A 17,756-nucleotide genomic window follows, 5' to 3' on the forward strand; every position below is an offset into this window, starting at 1 on the left:
CACTCAGGAACATCCCGTCTCCTCTAAATGCATGCAAAAAAGGACGAAAAAGGGTACGATTCTACTACTTTCGCGTTCATTTCTACAAAACGGACAAAACGAACCAAAGTAGCCAATTCGGGGCAAAATACTATAAAAACAATATAAAAATGCATAGAAATACGTGCTGAAATAGGCTAAAAAGACTATACAAAATGCACGTATCACCGACCAAGGTAATTAGGAAATGTTACCATCTCGGTTTCCCGAGGCAGTGAAATCGGAATTACAATTAAGAAACTTCACTAGATAAATAACAAGTTTAGTGATTATATAAATGTAAACAAATGAATAAGTGAACTACACCTCGTCTATGACTATGTCATCCATGCTACACTACTCAACTCCGAGTCTTAAGCGTGGCCCAAATCCCGATCACGTCAACCAGCAAACCTGTACTCAACCTACTCCCCATATGATCGAAAATATCATATGGATCAACAAAGGCCACCCCGGAAATAGGTGACAATTATAGAGACACAACAAACGTCAGTTTCAATAAATAAAGTGTGACAGAACTCAAAGTGTGTGATTATGCAACATGACTATGATATGAATAAGACGCTAACAAACAACCACCACACAGGTACCGCGACACGCCTAAATGTACCCACAACCACCACGGTACCGGGACACGCCCAGACATACCGACAACGACACTGGTACCGGGACAGGGCCTGACCTAGGGTGGTTTTGGGCGGTGGCTGTAGGGGGATGTGAGGGGAGTTAGTGGGAGCTCGTGGGTGGCGGCATAGATGGCAATATGGGCTGTTTTAGTGGGTCAAAGAGGGAGTGACGGGTTGGTGTGGGTTGTTATTGTTGTTGTTGTCGTGTTTGTTGTTGTGTGGTGGTTGTTGACGGATTGGTTATTGGCTCGTGATTGTGGGCTGGGTCCACCATGGTCAGGGAGGAGCACGGTGGCGGCCGGCGCCAGCGAGGGGAGGTGGTGTTGGGTGAGGTTGTGTGTATGGTGTGTGTTATAGTGCATACTCAATAAAGTGCAAGGCTTAAGTAAAATGACAAGTTATAGTGCATTATCACCACGGAAATCTACTGTTCCGACTCAACCTATATGCAAAAATAAACGTGAAATTTTTGAATTTTTTGAAATTTTGTAATTTTTTTTGAATTTTTGAATTTTTAATGAAATAAACAAACAATGCAAGCTGAAAAATAAACGTGAATGCAAAACAAATGCAGATGCAGACTCAAAATGATGCAATACCCTCCCCAAACCAAAACGGACAACGCCCTTGTTGTACTCCAGCATACACCAGCAGATATATACGGGGGAACGGGAATATACAACCAATGAATAAAGAAAAACAAGAAATAAAAAGGAGACAAAATAAAAGAGTAAGAAATACATACAAAATGCGAACTTCCCCAAACCAGCCAGAAAACTAAGGAAGTGAGTAGACCAGTAGCTACTCGTCAGCGTCGTCGTCGCTGTCGCGGACGTCCTCATCCCTCCTCCTCCGCTCCTCAGCGCGAGCTCTCTCCACTGCCACCTCAGGGTCCTCGTCCTCGTCCTCCTCCTCAGCAGACTCTGGGTACCCCTCAGCTGGGTACCGGTAGAAGGAAGGGTGTGGCCAACCCTCTGGGATCGGACGGTATCGCCGCAAGTGGTACTCGTACAGAGGGTGCAAGGCCAGGGCGATGTCCCTCTCCATACGAGCCTGACGCTCTGCAATCTCAAGCAACAAACCGTCACGACGCCCTTGGTCCATGACCGCGGACGCCACAAAGGGAGGAGGTGGTACAAAGGTAGCCGATAAGACCGGCTGTGCCTGTGTCTGGTTGGTGGGAGTGGGAGTAGGAGTGGTAGTAGTAGTGGGAGTAGGGGTCGGGATGGGAGTAGCCGTGGAAGGCTGGGTACTCCCTGAAGGTGTGGACCCCTCTCCAGTCTCAACTCTACGCCGCTTCTTGGCAGCGAGTGAAGCGGGAGGTGGTCGGAGTGGAAGGTGAAAGTCAGGCAGTGGTGGAAGTCGGGCGCCTCTAGCAACAGTAGGCAAAGGGGCTAGACGGAGGAGAGTGTCACGGGGTAAGTCTCTGAGACGAAGCCGTCTATCTTCCATGTCCAGTAGTCCGGGGTCGACCAATCTTTGAGAAAGCATGGCATCCGGACTCGGATACCTCTCTCCCTCGAGGTATCGCAAGCAACGGGGGCCAAACGGGAAGAAGGAACGGCAAGAATGGTGGCTATGCCACCGCATGAGCAATAGATCCGTCTCCTTCACCCACGGCCCCGAAAGTCTTTGGAGGGCGGTCAAGTAAGCTATGTTGAGGGTAAAAGGGCCCTCGCAGTCAACGTTCAGGTAACCGCCCAGGATGGAGAGCTTGGTGTTTGTGATGTTGTTCGGCTCCTTTCGGCCGAAGATAGTGCTCCCCATCAATCTAAGAAAACAACGGACATGGGGAAGGTGGACCTGTTGGAGCTTTCGCTCCGTAAAAGTGGTCTGGGCCAGGATCTGCCACAGCTGACAAAAGACCCTCCTAAGGGGTGTAGTCTCACCCGTAGAGGAGAGGCCAAGTCTCCTACCAAACTCCTCTAAAGTCAACTGAAAGGTCCGGTTAAACAACCGGAAAGACACTAAAGAACTAGTGGGGTCAGCATCGTGTTCCCCTGAGGAGAAGGTAAAGGAGATGAGAAACTCAAGGCTCAGCTCCAGAAAGGTACGGCCGCTCATAGTGATGAGTCCGGCTATCCTCGTGCCCCGTAGTAAATCACAAATCGACTCGTAGATGCCGAGTCTCTCAAGTGCCGATTTCTCTAAAAATCGGGAAGGTACAAACTCACAGCTTAGCAGGTGATAAAACTTCTTACGATGTAAAGCATTAACAAAAATAACCTGCGGATAGTCTGGGTGAGGTTCGAGGGAGGTGTCCCCTCGAACTGTGACCGTGCGAGAAGTAGAAGGAGCAGCACCTGAGGTAGAAGGAGCAGCAGAAGTGGAAGTAGCGGGAGCTGACGTAGAACAAAAACGTCCACGACCTCAGCCCCGGCCTCTGGAACTCAAAGCAAAAGCCCGTGCAGTGACGGTGTGAGGAACCAGGGCTGCCCTAAAGGCAGCTGCAACTGCTGGCGAGTCCGCCACAGGTGTGAAAACGGCGGCTGGAGTAGAAGTTGTGGCTGCTGGGGCTACCACTGAAGAAAGACTAGCAGTAGTGCTAGCAGTGGTGGTGGCCGTAGAGGAAGTGGCAGCCGAAACTGAGCTAGCAGTAGAGCTAGCTGGGGTAAAAACGGTACCGGCAATGAAACCAAGAACACGGGTGCTGCGGTAATAACTAAAGTGGAGACGGTGGCAACATCAGGGGCCACCGTCTCAGACAGGGATGGGCTAGAAGACGAGCTGGTGGAAGGGTGAGCTAGAATCCATCCTGTAAACAAGGGCAGGGGATTTTATAAGAAAAATAGCGGCTAACAGTAGGTAAACCAGCATGAAAACAGCATGATAAACCCCCAAACAGTCGAAAAAATCGACTTTAGCCCAAAAATTCCCAACATTCCTCAAAAATTTTCGAATAACAACAAGCAAACGACGATAGGGGCGGGATAACAAGTGATCACAGCAGCAATTAAACAATGACTGATGTAGATTAAGTCATGAAAGCATGTAAACCCTTTTGACAGTCGAAAAATTCGACTGAAAAACAGCCCTAATCGCGAATTTTGTGCAAAGTTCGAATTTAAGCATGTTAAAGCAACGATAGGGGTGTGATAGCAGTCAACAACAGCAGCAATACGCAACAAAGGAAGTTAACTAGGCATATTACAACAACAAGAACCAACTTTCAATAAAATTTCGACTTTGAGAACCCCTAATTACAAAAATCGTATAAAATTCAAATAAGCGCGCAAATGCATAAACGAGGAAAGGGGATTGATCATCAAGTAAGGCAAGTAAGGGCAAATAATGACAAGATAAATCGAAAAACTCGACTAAATCAACGATTTCGAAACCCTAATTTCGAATTACCTCATAAAAATGCAAAAATAAATAAATTGAAATGCAAAGAGGTGAAGAAATCACTTACTTGATGATAGAAATCCTACAAATTGCAATTAAACTTCAAAGGACAAGCTAAAAGAGGCGATTTTCCGATCTAAAAACTGCGAACCCTAAACCCACTTTAAAACCGTGTAAACTAGCACAAATAAGGGGGAAAACAAGGGGCTTTGAAAGATTAATTGGCAAGCAACAAATTGTAGGTGGTGGATTTGGTATTAGAGCAAGAAAAATGGGGATTTGAGGGAGTTTTGATCGCAATTAGGGAAGGGTTAGTCGAAATTTGGGGGAAAAATGAAATAGAAATCAAAAGAGTAAAGAGTTAAAGGAGAAAAACTCCCTGCGTCAATTCCCATTTACTCGATCGAGTGGTTTATAACCACTCGATCGAGCACTTTGATGCTCTATCTACTCGATCGAGTAGAATTCTACTCTTCGCCGAGAACTCCCTTTACGTGCTTCACTCGATCGAATGAAAAAGAAGCACTCGATCAGCCACAATTCACTCGATCGAGTACAAAAAGTACTCGATCGAGCTCTTTTTCTCGTGTAAGCCCTTTAATTCGTCAATTCTTCCTTGAAATGCGTAAAAATTCCCCAAATCTGCATAAAAACACGTGCAAAAATATCCAAAATACCAAATACGCATAAAAACAGTCTATAGTCTTAAATCTACGCTAAAAACGTTCTAAAATCTAATTGTCCTAATTTAAAAGCAATAAAAAAAATTCAACGGAAAATTTAAAAATTGTTTTTACAAGGTGTTACACGGGGCATTTCCCCGCTCACTTTCCAATGCACTTCAGTAGCCCCTTGGAGGGCTCCTGACTGGAGGACGTCATCTCAGCAACATTGATCGTCCTCTTCAGCTTCCATGAGCTTGAACTTGAATCATTTAATTCTCTAGGAGGGGAATAGTTCACATCCACATATGCTCGAACTTTCCTCATCCTTGCTCCTTTATCATCGTCTTTAGCATCCTCACTTCCAATTTGATTGACATTATTTGCACAATGTCCTTTGACAGCTCCTTCATTGCTTTCATCTGTACCTGCAGCAAGTAAAACAGACGAACTTTCCTCCTTTTTGCTCTCAATCTGAGGCGGAGGGGTAACAATAGCAGCACAATACTCCAAATTTTCATCTGGAGTCTCAATAATAGGGTCAATAGAAGAGAGAGCATTGCAAGGCTGAGCTTGCATGGGAGCCCTCTGGAGCTTAGACTGATGGAATATCAGCTCCTCGTCCCCTACCTGAAAAGTCAAAGTCTTACCCCCGACGTCTATCACTGCACGGGCAGTAGACAAAAATGGTCTCCCTAAAATAATAGGGGTGTGTGCATCTTCAGGGATGTCTAAGACAACGAAATCAACGGGAATAAAGAACCTCCCGATCTGAACAGGTATGTCTTCTATTATACCTAGTGGCCGTGATATACTACGGTCGGCCATCTGGACAGTCATGTTGGTGCAACTCAGCTTTGTCAAACCAAGTCTCTTAGCCAGAGACAACGGTAAAACACTCACGCTAGCGCCTAGATCGCATAGCGCGTTATCAATCAAATGGGTACCGATATGACACGAAATTGAAAAACTACCCGGATCTGACTGTTTGGGAGGTAACTTATTTTGAAATAGGGCCGACCCCACCTCAGTCAAAGCTACTGTCTCATTATCACTAATATTCCTCTTACACGATAAAATTTCTTTCATAAATTTAAGGTAAGAGGGTACCTTTGTCAGCAACTCGGTGAATGGCATGGTGATTTCTAAGCTTCTTAGAAGTTCGACAAATTTGCCGAATTGTTGATTAGCTTTAGTATTCTGCAGACGCCTCGGGAAGGGAACCGTGATGAGTATCTCGAGTCCCTTGTTTCTCTCTTCCAATGTATCACCCGGAGCAAGCTCTGTATCCTTTGGGCGCTTCTTACCTCTCAAACGAGGTCTTTCTCGGTGATTTCTCGCTTAATCGAGCACTAGCGAGCTCTCGAACAAGCTTCCCGTCATCAAAACTACTCGATCGACCAAATTGCCCATTCGATCGAGTGGTTTCTTCAATAATATCACTCGATCGAGTGGAATTTTCACTCGATCGAACAACTCCATTTTCCTGTTCACTCGATCGAGTAGTAAAACCACTCGATCGAGTACTTTGATCACCAAAACTGCTCGATCAACCTCCAGAAACTAGTCGATCGAGCACTTTCTTGGCCGTCAGCTCATTTTCTTTGCCGAACACCGTTCACCATCGCTTATAGCCTTCCTCAGTCCGATTTCAACACTTTCGGTCCCTCGTATGAACGACCGCTTCTCAAATTGATTAAATTTACCGTCTCATGTGGATTCTTCTCATTTTGAGTCGGTAATTGACCCTGCTTTCTTGTGGATTGATTCGTGGCTAGTTGGGCAACTTGAGTTTCAAGTGCCTTAATGGACGATATTTACGTGATCACTCACCAAGCCATTTTTGTAAAGGACTGCAACATAGACTTAAGTTCACCTATTTCACTCACCCCACCGGAAGATGATGCACCGTGATTGGGAGGAGCGAAGGAAGGAGGCTTCTGAAAGCCTTGTTGATTCTTATGTGGAGAAACATATGGCTGCTGCTGGTGCGGAGGAGGGGTAGGATTGAGCACATTTTGACTAGTCCACCTCAAATTGGGATGGACTGCCCCTTGGTTGTTGTAATAGGAACCCCCTCCTTGCCTATATTGCTGAAAGGCAAAGACTTGTTCCTTCTCCACAAGACAGCCAACAGCAGTGTGACCATCATTACTCCCACATCTCTCACATGAAACGGTCTCTCCTCTAGTAAGAACATGGATCGTCTGAGGCTCCCCAGCAGTTTGTAACTCCAACTTGTCAAATCTAGCATTCATGGCTTCCAGCTGAGCCACAACTTGCTTATCGACTGCATGAACTGTTCTTATACTATCCCTCGGGTTTCCATACTCAGCACTGTGATTCGCCATCTCTTCAATAAGGGCCCATCCCTTATCATCACCTGTATTTTCCTGGAATCTCCCACTAGATGACGCGTCAAGTATGGCTCTGTGGTCGTCATACCGCCCATTGTAGAACTGATTAGCTATAAACCATGGGTCAAAACCGTGGTGAGGAATAGACCTCACCAACTTCTTGAATCGTGACCACGCCTCATACAAAGTCTCATCGGGAGCCTGCCTGAAACTGGTGATCTTGGCCCTCAGCAGATTGGTGCGCTGTGGAGGGAAGTATCTCTTGTAAAAGGCAAGAGCAAGAGACTCCCAATCTGTAACTCCTGCAGCTGTGCGGTCCAAATCAGTCAGCCACTCCCTGGCTGAGTCAGTCAAAGAGAAAGGAAATAGAACCTCCTTAATCTTGTCTGGAGTTACCCCCTTAGTGGCGGGGATAGTAGAACAATAGTCTGTAAAGACCTCCATGTGCTTCCTCGGGTCTTCACCTGCCACACCTCTATAAAGATTTCTCTCCACCAGATTGATGTAGGAGGGACGGATGTCGAATGTATTCCCATCCTCAGTCTGGAGATGGAAACCTTTTGGAATCGAGGTTGCTTTAGGTACCGAATGACTAGAAAGCTTTGGCATCTTTACTGGTTGATCGGCAAAAATAAGAATGTCTTCTGCGAAAAGAGAATGATCTAGCTCTGGCTCGAAAGTACTCAATTCTTCATTTCGTGATTTTCTCTGCAGACGGAGTCTATGCCTGAACAATCTCTCTGGTTCTGAATCAGCTGAAACTAACTCAAACCTGTCTGACCTGGGCATAAACAACACTGAAAGAAAATAAGTAAGAACTGCCTCAAGGAATAAAAATTCCCTGAGACGGATAAAATAAACGAAACAAAGATAGATAGGGCAATTGCCTCCCCGGCAATGGCGCCAAAATTTGATACGTCTGTCGTGTACCTATCAAAAATAAACTAACTAAACTAACTATATAGCTTGGGAAGTCAGGTCGATCTCCTCAGGGAGGCAAGATATCTGTAGAAGTCCGTCTATTTGGGCACAAATGGGGGGGTTGTTTGAATTGATTTCTAAACTACGAAGTTCAAAGGAAGAGAATAGAGATAAGAGCAATAAAGCGAGAAAATAGGATTAAACTCTCATGGTGTTCCAGGGCAACACCTGGATCCAGGAAGCCACAGCCTGTACTACTCGGTTTTAAAACGACTCTTTCTAAAAAAAGAAAAGAAAAGCTAAAAGGAAAAAAGTTTTCATAAAACATTCTAATGCCTAAGGCATATACTAACCCCCACCCCCTTTTTTTTTTTTTTTTTTTTTTTTTTTTTTTTTTTTTTTTTTTTTTTTTTTTTTTTTTTTTTTTGCTTCACGGACTTTCGAAGGGTCCTCTGTACACTAAAGTTTTGGCACTTTGTCAGACAAAGTACCGTTTCAAGTGACGGATGTTCCAGGGTTTATCCAGGATTTGACCGTGCATGGTCATCAACCTGTATGCCCCATTCTTAACAATGCTTTCGACCTGATATGGCCCTTCCCATTTATAGGCGAATTTGTCTGCCTTGTGGTTCTTGGTATTTTCAAATACCCTTCTTAGTACTAGGTCCCCTACTTCGAGGGTCCTGATTCTGACATTCTTGTTATATGTCCTTGCTACGGATTGCTTATATGATGCCATACGTATGTAAGCACTTTCTCGCAGCTCATCAACTGTATCCAGGCTCCTAGTCATTTCGACTTGGTTTTGCTCCGCCGCTTGACAGCCGTATCTGTGTGTGGGTACCAGGACTTCTGAGGGTATTACTGCCTCCGCGCCGTACACCAGGCTAAATGGAGTTTGACCTGTTGCCATCTTTGGTGTTGTTCTGTCTGACCAGAGTACCAGTGGTAGTTCATCTGCCCATTTTCCTCCTAATTCTTCCAGCCGCTTCCTGAGGTTTTCTACAATAATTTTATTGCTGGACTCAGCTTGGCCGTTGGTTTGTGGATACCTGGGGGCTGACTTTCTCAGTGTTATGTTCCATCGTGCACAGAAGCCTTCAGTGTTATCTGATATGAACTGGGACCCGTTGTCGCATATGATCTCGGATGGTATCCCAAATCTGCTTATGATGTTGCGTTTGATGAAAGAGATTACTTGTTGTTCTTTTACCTCTGTCATAGCTTCTGCTTCAATCCACTTTGAGAAGTAGTCGGTCATAACTAGCATATATACTCTGTTTCCTGGAGCCCTGGGCAGCTTTCCCACTATGTCCATGCCCCACATCATGAACGGCCATGGAGAGATAATTGGATGCATTGGTTCTGCTGGCTGGTGAATCGCTGGAGCCGCCTTTTGACATGATTCACAACGTTTGGCGTGGTTTATGGCGTCTGCTCGCATCGTGGGCCAGAAATATCCCTGCCTTAGGATTTTGTTTGACAGGCTTCGTCCTCCAGCGTGGTTCCCACATTCCCCACTGTGCATGTCTCGCAGTATTGTTTCTGCTTCCTCCTTGCTTAAGCACCTGAGGCATGGTCCTGCCAATGATTTTCTGAAGAGAATATTATCGATCATGATATACCTGGAAGCTTTTATTCTGAAGCTTTGTGCTTCCTTTCTGTCTTCAGGGAGTGTTCCATCCCTTAGCCAATTTAGGTATGGAATCCTCCAATCTGCGTCCTGCTGTCCCACTGGAGAAACCAGCATTCTGGTTTCCTGTGCACACTGCATGTGTACATCCTTTGCTGTGGAATCCTGGTCTGGCTCCTTCTGGATGGCTGGGGTCAACACGTGAGTAATCGGTATGTTTGACAGCTCTGTGGGCTGGAAGGTTGCCCCCAGCGTAGCCAGGGCATCAGCCTCCACGTTCTGATCTCGTGGCACCTGAGTTATCTTGAATGTCCTGAACTTTGATTTCTGCTTTGTGGCTATTTTTAGGTAGGCTATCATCTTTGAATCTCGTGCCATATATTCGTTGTTCACATGATTTACCACAAGTAAGGAGTCACTATATACCCTCAGGTTCCTTACCTTGAGCCCTGACGCCATTTGCATTCCAAGTATAAGAGCTTCGTATTCGGCCTCATTATTGGTTGCCTTGAATTCGCACCTAATGGCTTGCACTATCATATCCCCTTTAGGAGATCGCAGTACTAAACCCACACCAGCTCCCCTAGCATTTGAGGCTCCGTCAATATACAGGGTCCACACCTCACCATCCTGACTTCCCATCATCGTCAGCATTCCTTCTTCTGCTTCCCCACGAGTTGCAGGGCAGAAGTCAGAGACAAAATCTGCTAGGGCTTGGGATTTTATCGCCGTTCTGGGTTCAAATTGTAAGTCATAGCCACTAAGATGCACCGACCACTTAGTCATTCTGCCTGAAAGTTCAGGCTTCCTCATAATAGTCTTTAGCGGGTAATTGGTTATGACATGGATGGTGTGAGATTCAAAGTACGGCCGCGATTTATAAGAGGCGAAACAAAGCCAATGCTAATTTTTCAAAAGAAGTGTACCTGGTCTCTGCAGGGAGCGAGAGACTTGCCGATATAATATACGGGATGTTGCACTCCTTCTTGTTCTTTAACCAGAATCGCGCTTACTACTGCTTTCGTGATCGATGATACAAAAACAGTGGTTCCCCTTGCTCGAGCTTCGCAAGTAATGGTGGCGTGCTTAGGTAGCTTTTGAGTTCGGCAAATGCTTTTTCATGCTCTTTAGTCCATTCGAATTTCTGACTCTTCCTCAATATATCATAGAATAGTTTGCACCTATCCGAGGCTCTTGATATGAACCTATTTAGGGCCGCCACCTTTCCCGCTAGCCTCTCGCATCTTTTGGTTTCTGGGGTGATTCCAGTTGGAGTATTGCTCTTATCTGCTCTTTGCTTGCCTCAATTCCCCTTTGTGTCACCATATACCCCAGGAACTTTCCCGAGGATACCCCGAACGAGCATTTGGATGGATTAAGTTTCATTTTAAACTCCCTCAATGTCTGGAAGGTATCCGCCAAGTGCTCCATGTGCATTTCTGCTTTCTTAGATTTTACCACCATGTCGTCAATGTATACTTCCATGGTCTTTCCTATTTGCTGCTTGAACATTTTATTTACCAACCGTTGATAGGTGGACCCGGCGTTCTTTAGGCCGAAGGGCATGACCTTGTAACAATATATGCCCCTCTCCGACATGAATGCTGTCTTTTCTTGATCTTGTGGATGCATCTTGATTTGATTGTAACCGCTCCAGGCATCGAGGAAAGTGAGTACCTCGTGTCCCGCAGTAGCGTCCACCATTGCGTCGATATGTGGTAGTGGGAAGGGATCCTTGGGACAAGCTTTGTTTAGATCTGTGAAGTCTACGCATACTCTCCACTTACCGTTCTTCTTGGGTACCACTACTACGTTAGAGAGCCACTCAGGGTAACTGACTTCTCTAATTTTATCTGCTGCCAAGAGACTGTCCACCTCTTTATTGATGACTTCGTTTCTTTCTGCCGCGAATTTCCTTCTCTTCTTCTTCTCAAAGCGGCTTGGGTTTACGCTTAACTTATGTGAAATAACGGATGGGTCTATGCCCACCATATCATTGTGGGACCAGGCGAAGCAATCCATGTTGCTTTTGAGAAATTGAATCACCGGCTTCAGCTTCTTCACCGCAGGGCCCCGATCAACACTGTTCTATCCGGTGCCCCTCGTCCAGTGTGTATTTGGTCCACTCTCCTCCGAGGGAGGCTCCTTGTATTCGTCGAGGTGCCCCTGGTCCTGTAATTGCTATGAGGGGAGCTTGGTTGTAGCTTTGAGGGCTTGGGTATAGCAGTTTCTGGATTCCTCTTGATCTCCTTTTACCGTAACTGTGCCCCATGGCGTTGGGAACTTGAGACACTGATGATATGTTGAAGGTACTGCCTTCATCTGATGCAACCACGGTCTTCCCAGTATCACGTTGTAGGTGGTTGGACCCTCGATGATTAGGTATCTTACTAGTTTATTAACTCCTTCGATATATGTTGGGATGGTTATCTCACCTACTGAATGCGCAGTCTCTCCACTAAATCCCACCAGTGGCACAGATTTCTTCACCAGGTTCTCTTTATCGAAGCCCATGGTTTTGAGGGTTTCGAGCATGATAAGGTTCACAGAGCTCCCTGTATCTACCAATGCTTTCCGTACAGTGCAATTGCCAATGGATAATGTTATGGTCAAGGCATCGTCAAGCTGTTCTGCGCCACTTTCCATGTCGGTTTCATCGAAAGTTACTTTGGGTAAATTGCTCGCTTACTCGTACGAGGGTTTCGGATGACCCCTTTACTCCCAGTGGCTTTCCTCTTCGCGGCGGAGTATGTCAAGCCTGCTAGCTCGGATCCGCCTGTTATCACGTTAATAATCTTCGTGCATACGGGTGGAGCAGAAGGAAGTACCTGATTTGCTGCTTCCCTTCTGTCCTGCTTGCCCCCACGTGATAACAAAATGGTCCAAGTTTCCTTTGCGTGCACGGAACTTCACTTCCCTCCGCAATTTGTAGCAATCTTCCGTCCCGTGTCCTATGTCCCGGTGCCACTCACACCTCTTCTTCTTTGTCTCTGTCGTCGTTTGGCCGATCTTGAGTGGGTGGTTTTGGCCACCTCACCTGATCACCCAGGTTTCTGAGTGCTTTCAACAACCCTTCCATTCCCGTGTTGAATCCGTATTCAGATAGCTTAGGAGGGTGCGGAGAATCGTCAATTTGCTGAGCTTTTTCTGCTACCCTGCTGATATTAGGCCTGCTGTATGGCTTAATTCTGTCATCCCTCTTTTCTGGTGCGGATTTCCTGCTTGTCTTGTCGAAGCTCATTGTACCCTTTACGGCTCGTATATCTTCTTCCAATCTTAACGCCGCAAAGAGCTCTCTGTTAAACTTTCTCGAATCTCTCACAAGGATACATAGTTAATTCTTTGTAGAGGTTTGATTCCTTATCCAGTGCCCCGCCCGAAGGCGTTGATAGCGGTGGACATATCGCAGCCTCGTATTGAGACTTTTTCTGCGTTGAACCTAGTGACGTAGTCCTTGATTGATTCCCCTATCTCCTGAACGATCCTGTACAGGTCGCTTGGCTGCTTGGGTGTTCTGCGGCTGCTGGAGAACTGTTGGTTGAAAGCGTTGACCAGGTCAGCGAATGATGATATGGTTCCATTAGGCAGACCGACGAACCACTGTAATGCTGCTCCGGTTAGGGTTGAACCAAATCCCTTACACATACATGCCTCTTTTGAGGCTCCCGTGGCCGTAGTGACCATCATCTTCTGCTTGAATTGACTGATGTGATCGCAGGGATCTGTGGTTCCATCAAAGAGAGTCATTGTTGGGACGCTAAATCCTTTTGGTAGGGCCACTGTGGCTATATCGTCAGTAAACGGGGAATCAGCGTAGCTTTCTGGTGTAGCCATCTCCATAGGCAGAGGCATACCAGGGACCCTCCTGAGGAGGCTTCGTAGTTCCTGGTACTGCTGTTCTATGTATGTCTCTCTTCCGGAGGGTCGCCGACGCTCCCGTGGCGGTGTCCCGCTCCTTGTATGAAGTTCCGTTGTTCCAGGATTTCGTTTGACGTGCTGCGATGTTGCGCCACCGAGTGTCTTCCCAGGTATATTCGCCTTCATTCGTAGTTAACATCCTAGTTATCGGACTGCATTGTGGCCCCGATTTTCTGCGGTCCCCGCCGCGCTACCGACGTGGGTGTAGGTTCCCGGTGTACTTGGTTCCTCATCCGGTGTTAGTGCTCCTAGTCCCGTGGGACCAGCCTCCTCGTGGCCGTGGTGTTCCTTCCATATCCACTGAGTGCTACTTCGTGTGGTAATACCCGTGTCTCCTTCGATCCCCACTTTCCGCCGACGGCCTTCCAAACTGTCTTCTTGCATCCTGTACGACCAGCGGCCTGGTTCCTTAATTCGTTGATCCGTGCTCGGAGGAGGTTGTTGTCTTCCTCCATCCGGGTTCTCATGCTTCTATTCTCGTTCGCATAGTTCGATGGTTACGGCTAATGTGTCCAACCCGCTTATCATGATCTTTGGTAGGACTCGGAGGTGCCCGATTCTCGCTGGGTCAGGTTGCGCTCCCCTTTTCGATTGCGGACTCCTGTTGTCCCCGAACGGATCCTGGATCTTTAATCCGAGCCTTTCCCGAGGATGGGCTTGCGTGGCTTGAGAACTCGACTTTGCTTGGTCGCTTGTATCCGAGCAAACAGCGGTGGTGATTTTACCCGGTTGTACGTCTTTGCTGCTGCCGCTTTGAGGGAGATGGTATTTGTCTTCTTGAAGGGGCGGCACTGCAGGCTCTGGTGCGCCGCCGGTGTTGCCTGAGGTTGTTTCTTTGTGTCCGGACATGTTTTGATTGTTGGGTAGATTGACTAACGAAGACGACCACTATGCCCCACGGTGGGCGCCAAACTGTTTTGGTAAATTTCTACCAATTTAGGGTTAAAGTGGTCTTAGCGTTAGGTCAATATTGCGATTTATGTGAGCGTCGTATGTTATTCTGTTTGAACGATGAATGCAATGAACACAAGCAATTTTGGTGACGCGGAAAACCCAATGTGGGAAACAACCGCGGGGGGAGACGGAATCCCACCAATATTTTCACTATAATTCGAGAGGAAATACAGTTCTTATGCTTGCTATGAATGCTAAAGAGTAATTCGTGTATGTTTCGATGATCGTTCTTCTTTGCATGGAGGTTCCTTATATAGGGGAGGACGAGGAGCTAGGGTTTCTTACTTCTTCTCCAAGTTATTCCTAATTTAACAATGGGTAGGTCTCTCCTTTCTTCGGATCTCGCAAGCTATTGGACCCTCACAAGCTTCGTCCGTGTGGATCAAAGCCCACTTCCTGCGTTACTCGCTGAGGCTGGCGCCCTGGCTCCCTGGTATCCTGCATCCCGCGGCGCTCCCAGGCCTGCTGCCCCAAGTTAGCCCATATCCATATTTTGGGCCTAACAAAAGGAATTACAATCGTGCGAATCCGGCGTAAAGAACAATCGAATCCGAGCAAAACAATTCCCAAAGTAAGGTTGCAGTTAATAAGGAAAAGCAACCTAGTAAAGTTCTCTGTGTAAAACTGATTAAGATAAAAGATAGATGCTAATGACCTAGTAAAGCGTGCTTAAATAGGAAAATAGATAAGTTTTGCGAAATAAAACAAATCACGGGCTAATTAAAGCCCATAGCAGCGGAAACCACTCGATCGAGTGGAATAAAACCACTCGATCGAGCAAACCTCAGCAAAATCTACTCGATCGAGTAGAATAGTTACTCGATCGAGTAACTCCCTTTTCAGCAACTTCTGGATCGAGTAGAAAACTACTCGATCGACCAACTGGGGACGTAAAAACCACTCGATCGAGTGGTAAAACTGCTCGATCGAGTGTTCTGTCTTCAAATCAGCTCAAGTCCACGCCCGACTGCCTCGTAATCCGTGCCTTGACGCTTCCCAACGCAGTATCTCACTCAGGAACATCCCGTCTCCTCTAAATGCATGCAAAAAAGGACGAAAAAAGGGTACGATTCTACTACTTTCGCGTTCATTTCTACAAAACGGACAAAATGAACCAAAGTAGACAATTCAGGGCAAAATACTATAAAAATAATATAAAAATGCATAGAAATACGTACTGAAATAGGCTAAAAAGATTATACAAAATGCACGTATCAAATCTCCCAAAACCGAACCTTTACTCGTCCTCGAGTAAACTAAAATGCAACTAATGGAACAGAAATGATAACTCAGAGCTAGCTTAGCTTGTCTACTTGAACCAATTTAATGCAACAAAAACTAACGATTCTGACTAAGCAAATAATACGCAAACGAGTTATAAGTCGTTCGAAATATAGCCAACCTATCGACCTTGCAAGACCAACAAAATCGGACTCTCTCGTGGTCACTCTTCTCTCATGAAGCAAAGAGTGAATGTTATATGTAAAAGAGAGAAGGAAAGACAGTCACTCACCTAACTGCGACCTACATAGCATGCATGCAACAAAAATGAAAGACAATTCAAGTGCTAATGCACACACTCCAACCAATAATGTCCGTCACAGCCGAGGGCTTACAAAAAATTTGGGAATAGTGAGGTTCAGGTGAGAAAAGGCAAAACAAATTATGCAAATGTTGAGGTAAAAACGTCAAGCTAGTTCCTAACAGGACCATAATAAACCATCCGAATCTCAACTGACTGAAAAACTAAGTACAGGTGCCCTTCATTTGGCACACAACTCACTAAACTCAAACACAATCTCCTCAAAAATATAGAATAAGAATGGAGGAGTCAGACGGTCACAAACTTCCCTTTTTTAACACCGTCTGAATGAACCAAATCAAACAAATCAAACTTTTTCAAACTTTTTTTTTTTCTTTTTTTTCCATGTGATCAACATTCTTTTTTTTTTTCATTTTTTTTTTTTTTTTTTTCTTCCACTTTCACGTTTTCCCTCTTTTTTTCAATTCTTTTTTTTTCTTATCTCCTCCCTTAATTTCCACCAATTCCATACAATGAGATACGAACCAAACTGCAGACGGAAAATCATACCACAAAAGAACATACTAAACTAGCTTGACTAGGCAGGCTTAATTTTGGATGTAGCTAATGGGTCAAAAAGGCAAGTTTTGGCTTATGTGGAGCTAAATGGGTGAAAAATATAAGGAAAAGGGAAATTTGCAAGCACCTCCCTGCATGTGACACCAACCACAAACCCGAATATGTGCATTTGACAAGAAATTGAATGTCATAAAAGTGCAAAAAAGAAGAACATGCTATGCAAGGAGTACTACTCTCAATTCCTATGAAAACTGGTCATGAATGTCACCAGTTATGGCTCTAAAACTCAGAATTTATCAAGTAGTTTGCCAATTTATCAGGTCAAGTCTAAACAGTCAGCTATATTGGAACAGAAACTCGTAGACTATGCGTATGACAAAGCTAATAACTATCAATAAAGTGCAAGGCTTAAGTAAAATGACAAGTTATAGTGCATTATCACCACGGAAATCTACTGTTCCGACTCAACCTATATGCAAAAATAAACGTGAAATTTTTGAATTTTTTGAAATTTTCTAATTTTTTTTGAATTTTTGAATTTTTAATGAAATAAACAAACAATGCAAGCTGAAAATAAACGTGAATGCAAAACAAATGCAGATGCAGACTCAAAAGGATGCAATACCCTCCCCAAACCAAAACGGACAACGCCCTTGTTGTACTCCAGCATACACCAGCAGATATATACGGGGGAACGGGAATATACAACCAATGAATAAAGAAAAACAAGAAATAAAAAGGAGACAAAATAAAAGAGTAAGAAATACATACAAAATGCGAACTTCCCCAAACCAGCCAGAAAACTAAGGAAGTGAGTAGACCAGTAGCTACTCGTCAGCGTCGTCGTCGCTGTCGCGGACGTCCTCATCCCTCCTCCTCCGCTCCTCAGCGCGAGCTCTCTCCACTGCCACCTCAGGGTCCTCGTCCTCGTCCTCCTCCTCAGCAGACTCTGGGTACCCCTCAGCTGGGTACCGGTAGAAGGAAGGGTGTGGCCAACCCTCTGGGATCGGACGGTATCGCCGCAAGTGGTACTCGTACAGAGGGTGCAAGGCCAGGGCGATGTCCCTCTCCATACGAGCCTGACGCTCTGCAATCTCAAGCAACAAACCGTCACGACGCCCTTGGTCCATGACCGCGGACGCCACAAAGGGAGGAGGTGGTACAAAGGTAGCCGATAAGACCGGCTGTGCCTGTGTCTGG

The 17,756-nt window shown here is 45.7% G+C and overlaps 1 protein-coding gene across 1 annotated transcript; it reads right to left on the reverse strand.

Annotated features, from left to right (window-relative positions):
• Positions 1-11,764: 11,764 nt before the first annotated feature.
• On the reverse strand, positions 11,765-12,229 carry LOC141590040 (uncharacterized). The gene has a single exon (XM_074410656.1). The coding sequence runs from the start codon at positions 12,227-12,229 to the stop codon at positions 11,765-11,767; it is 465 nt and encodes a 154-aa protein (XP_074266757.1).
• Positions 12,230-17,756: the final 5,527 nt, after the last annotated feature.

This window comes from Silene latifolia, chromosome 7, assembly GCF_048544455.1.
Source record: "Silene latifolia isolate original U9 population chromosome 7, ASM4854445v1, whole genome shotgun sequence".
In the NCBI taxonomy this organism is placed as follows: Eukaryota; Viridiplantae; Streptophyta; class Magnoliopsida; order Caryophyllales; family Caryophyllaceae; genus Silene; species Silene latifolia.

Coding starts and splice junctions, on each gene's coding strand:
- LOC141590040 (XM_074410656.1), bottom strand. CDS start 12,229: ATGGAAAGTGGCGCAGAACAGCTTGACGATGCCTTGACCATAACATTA.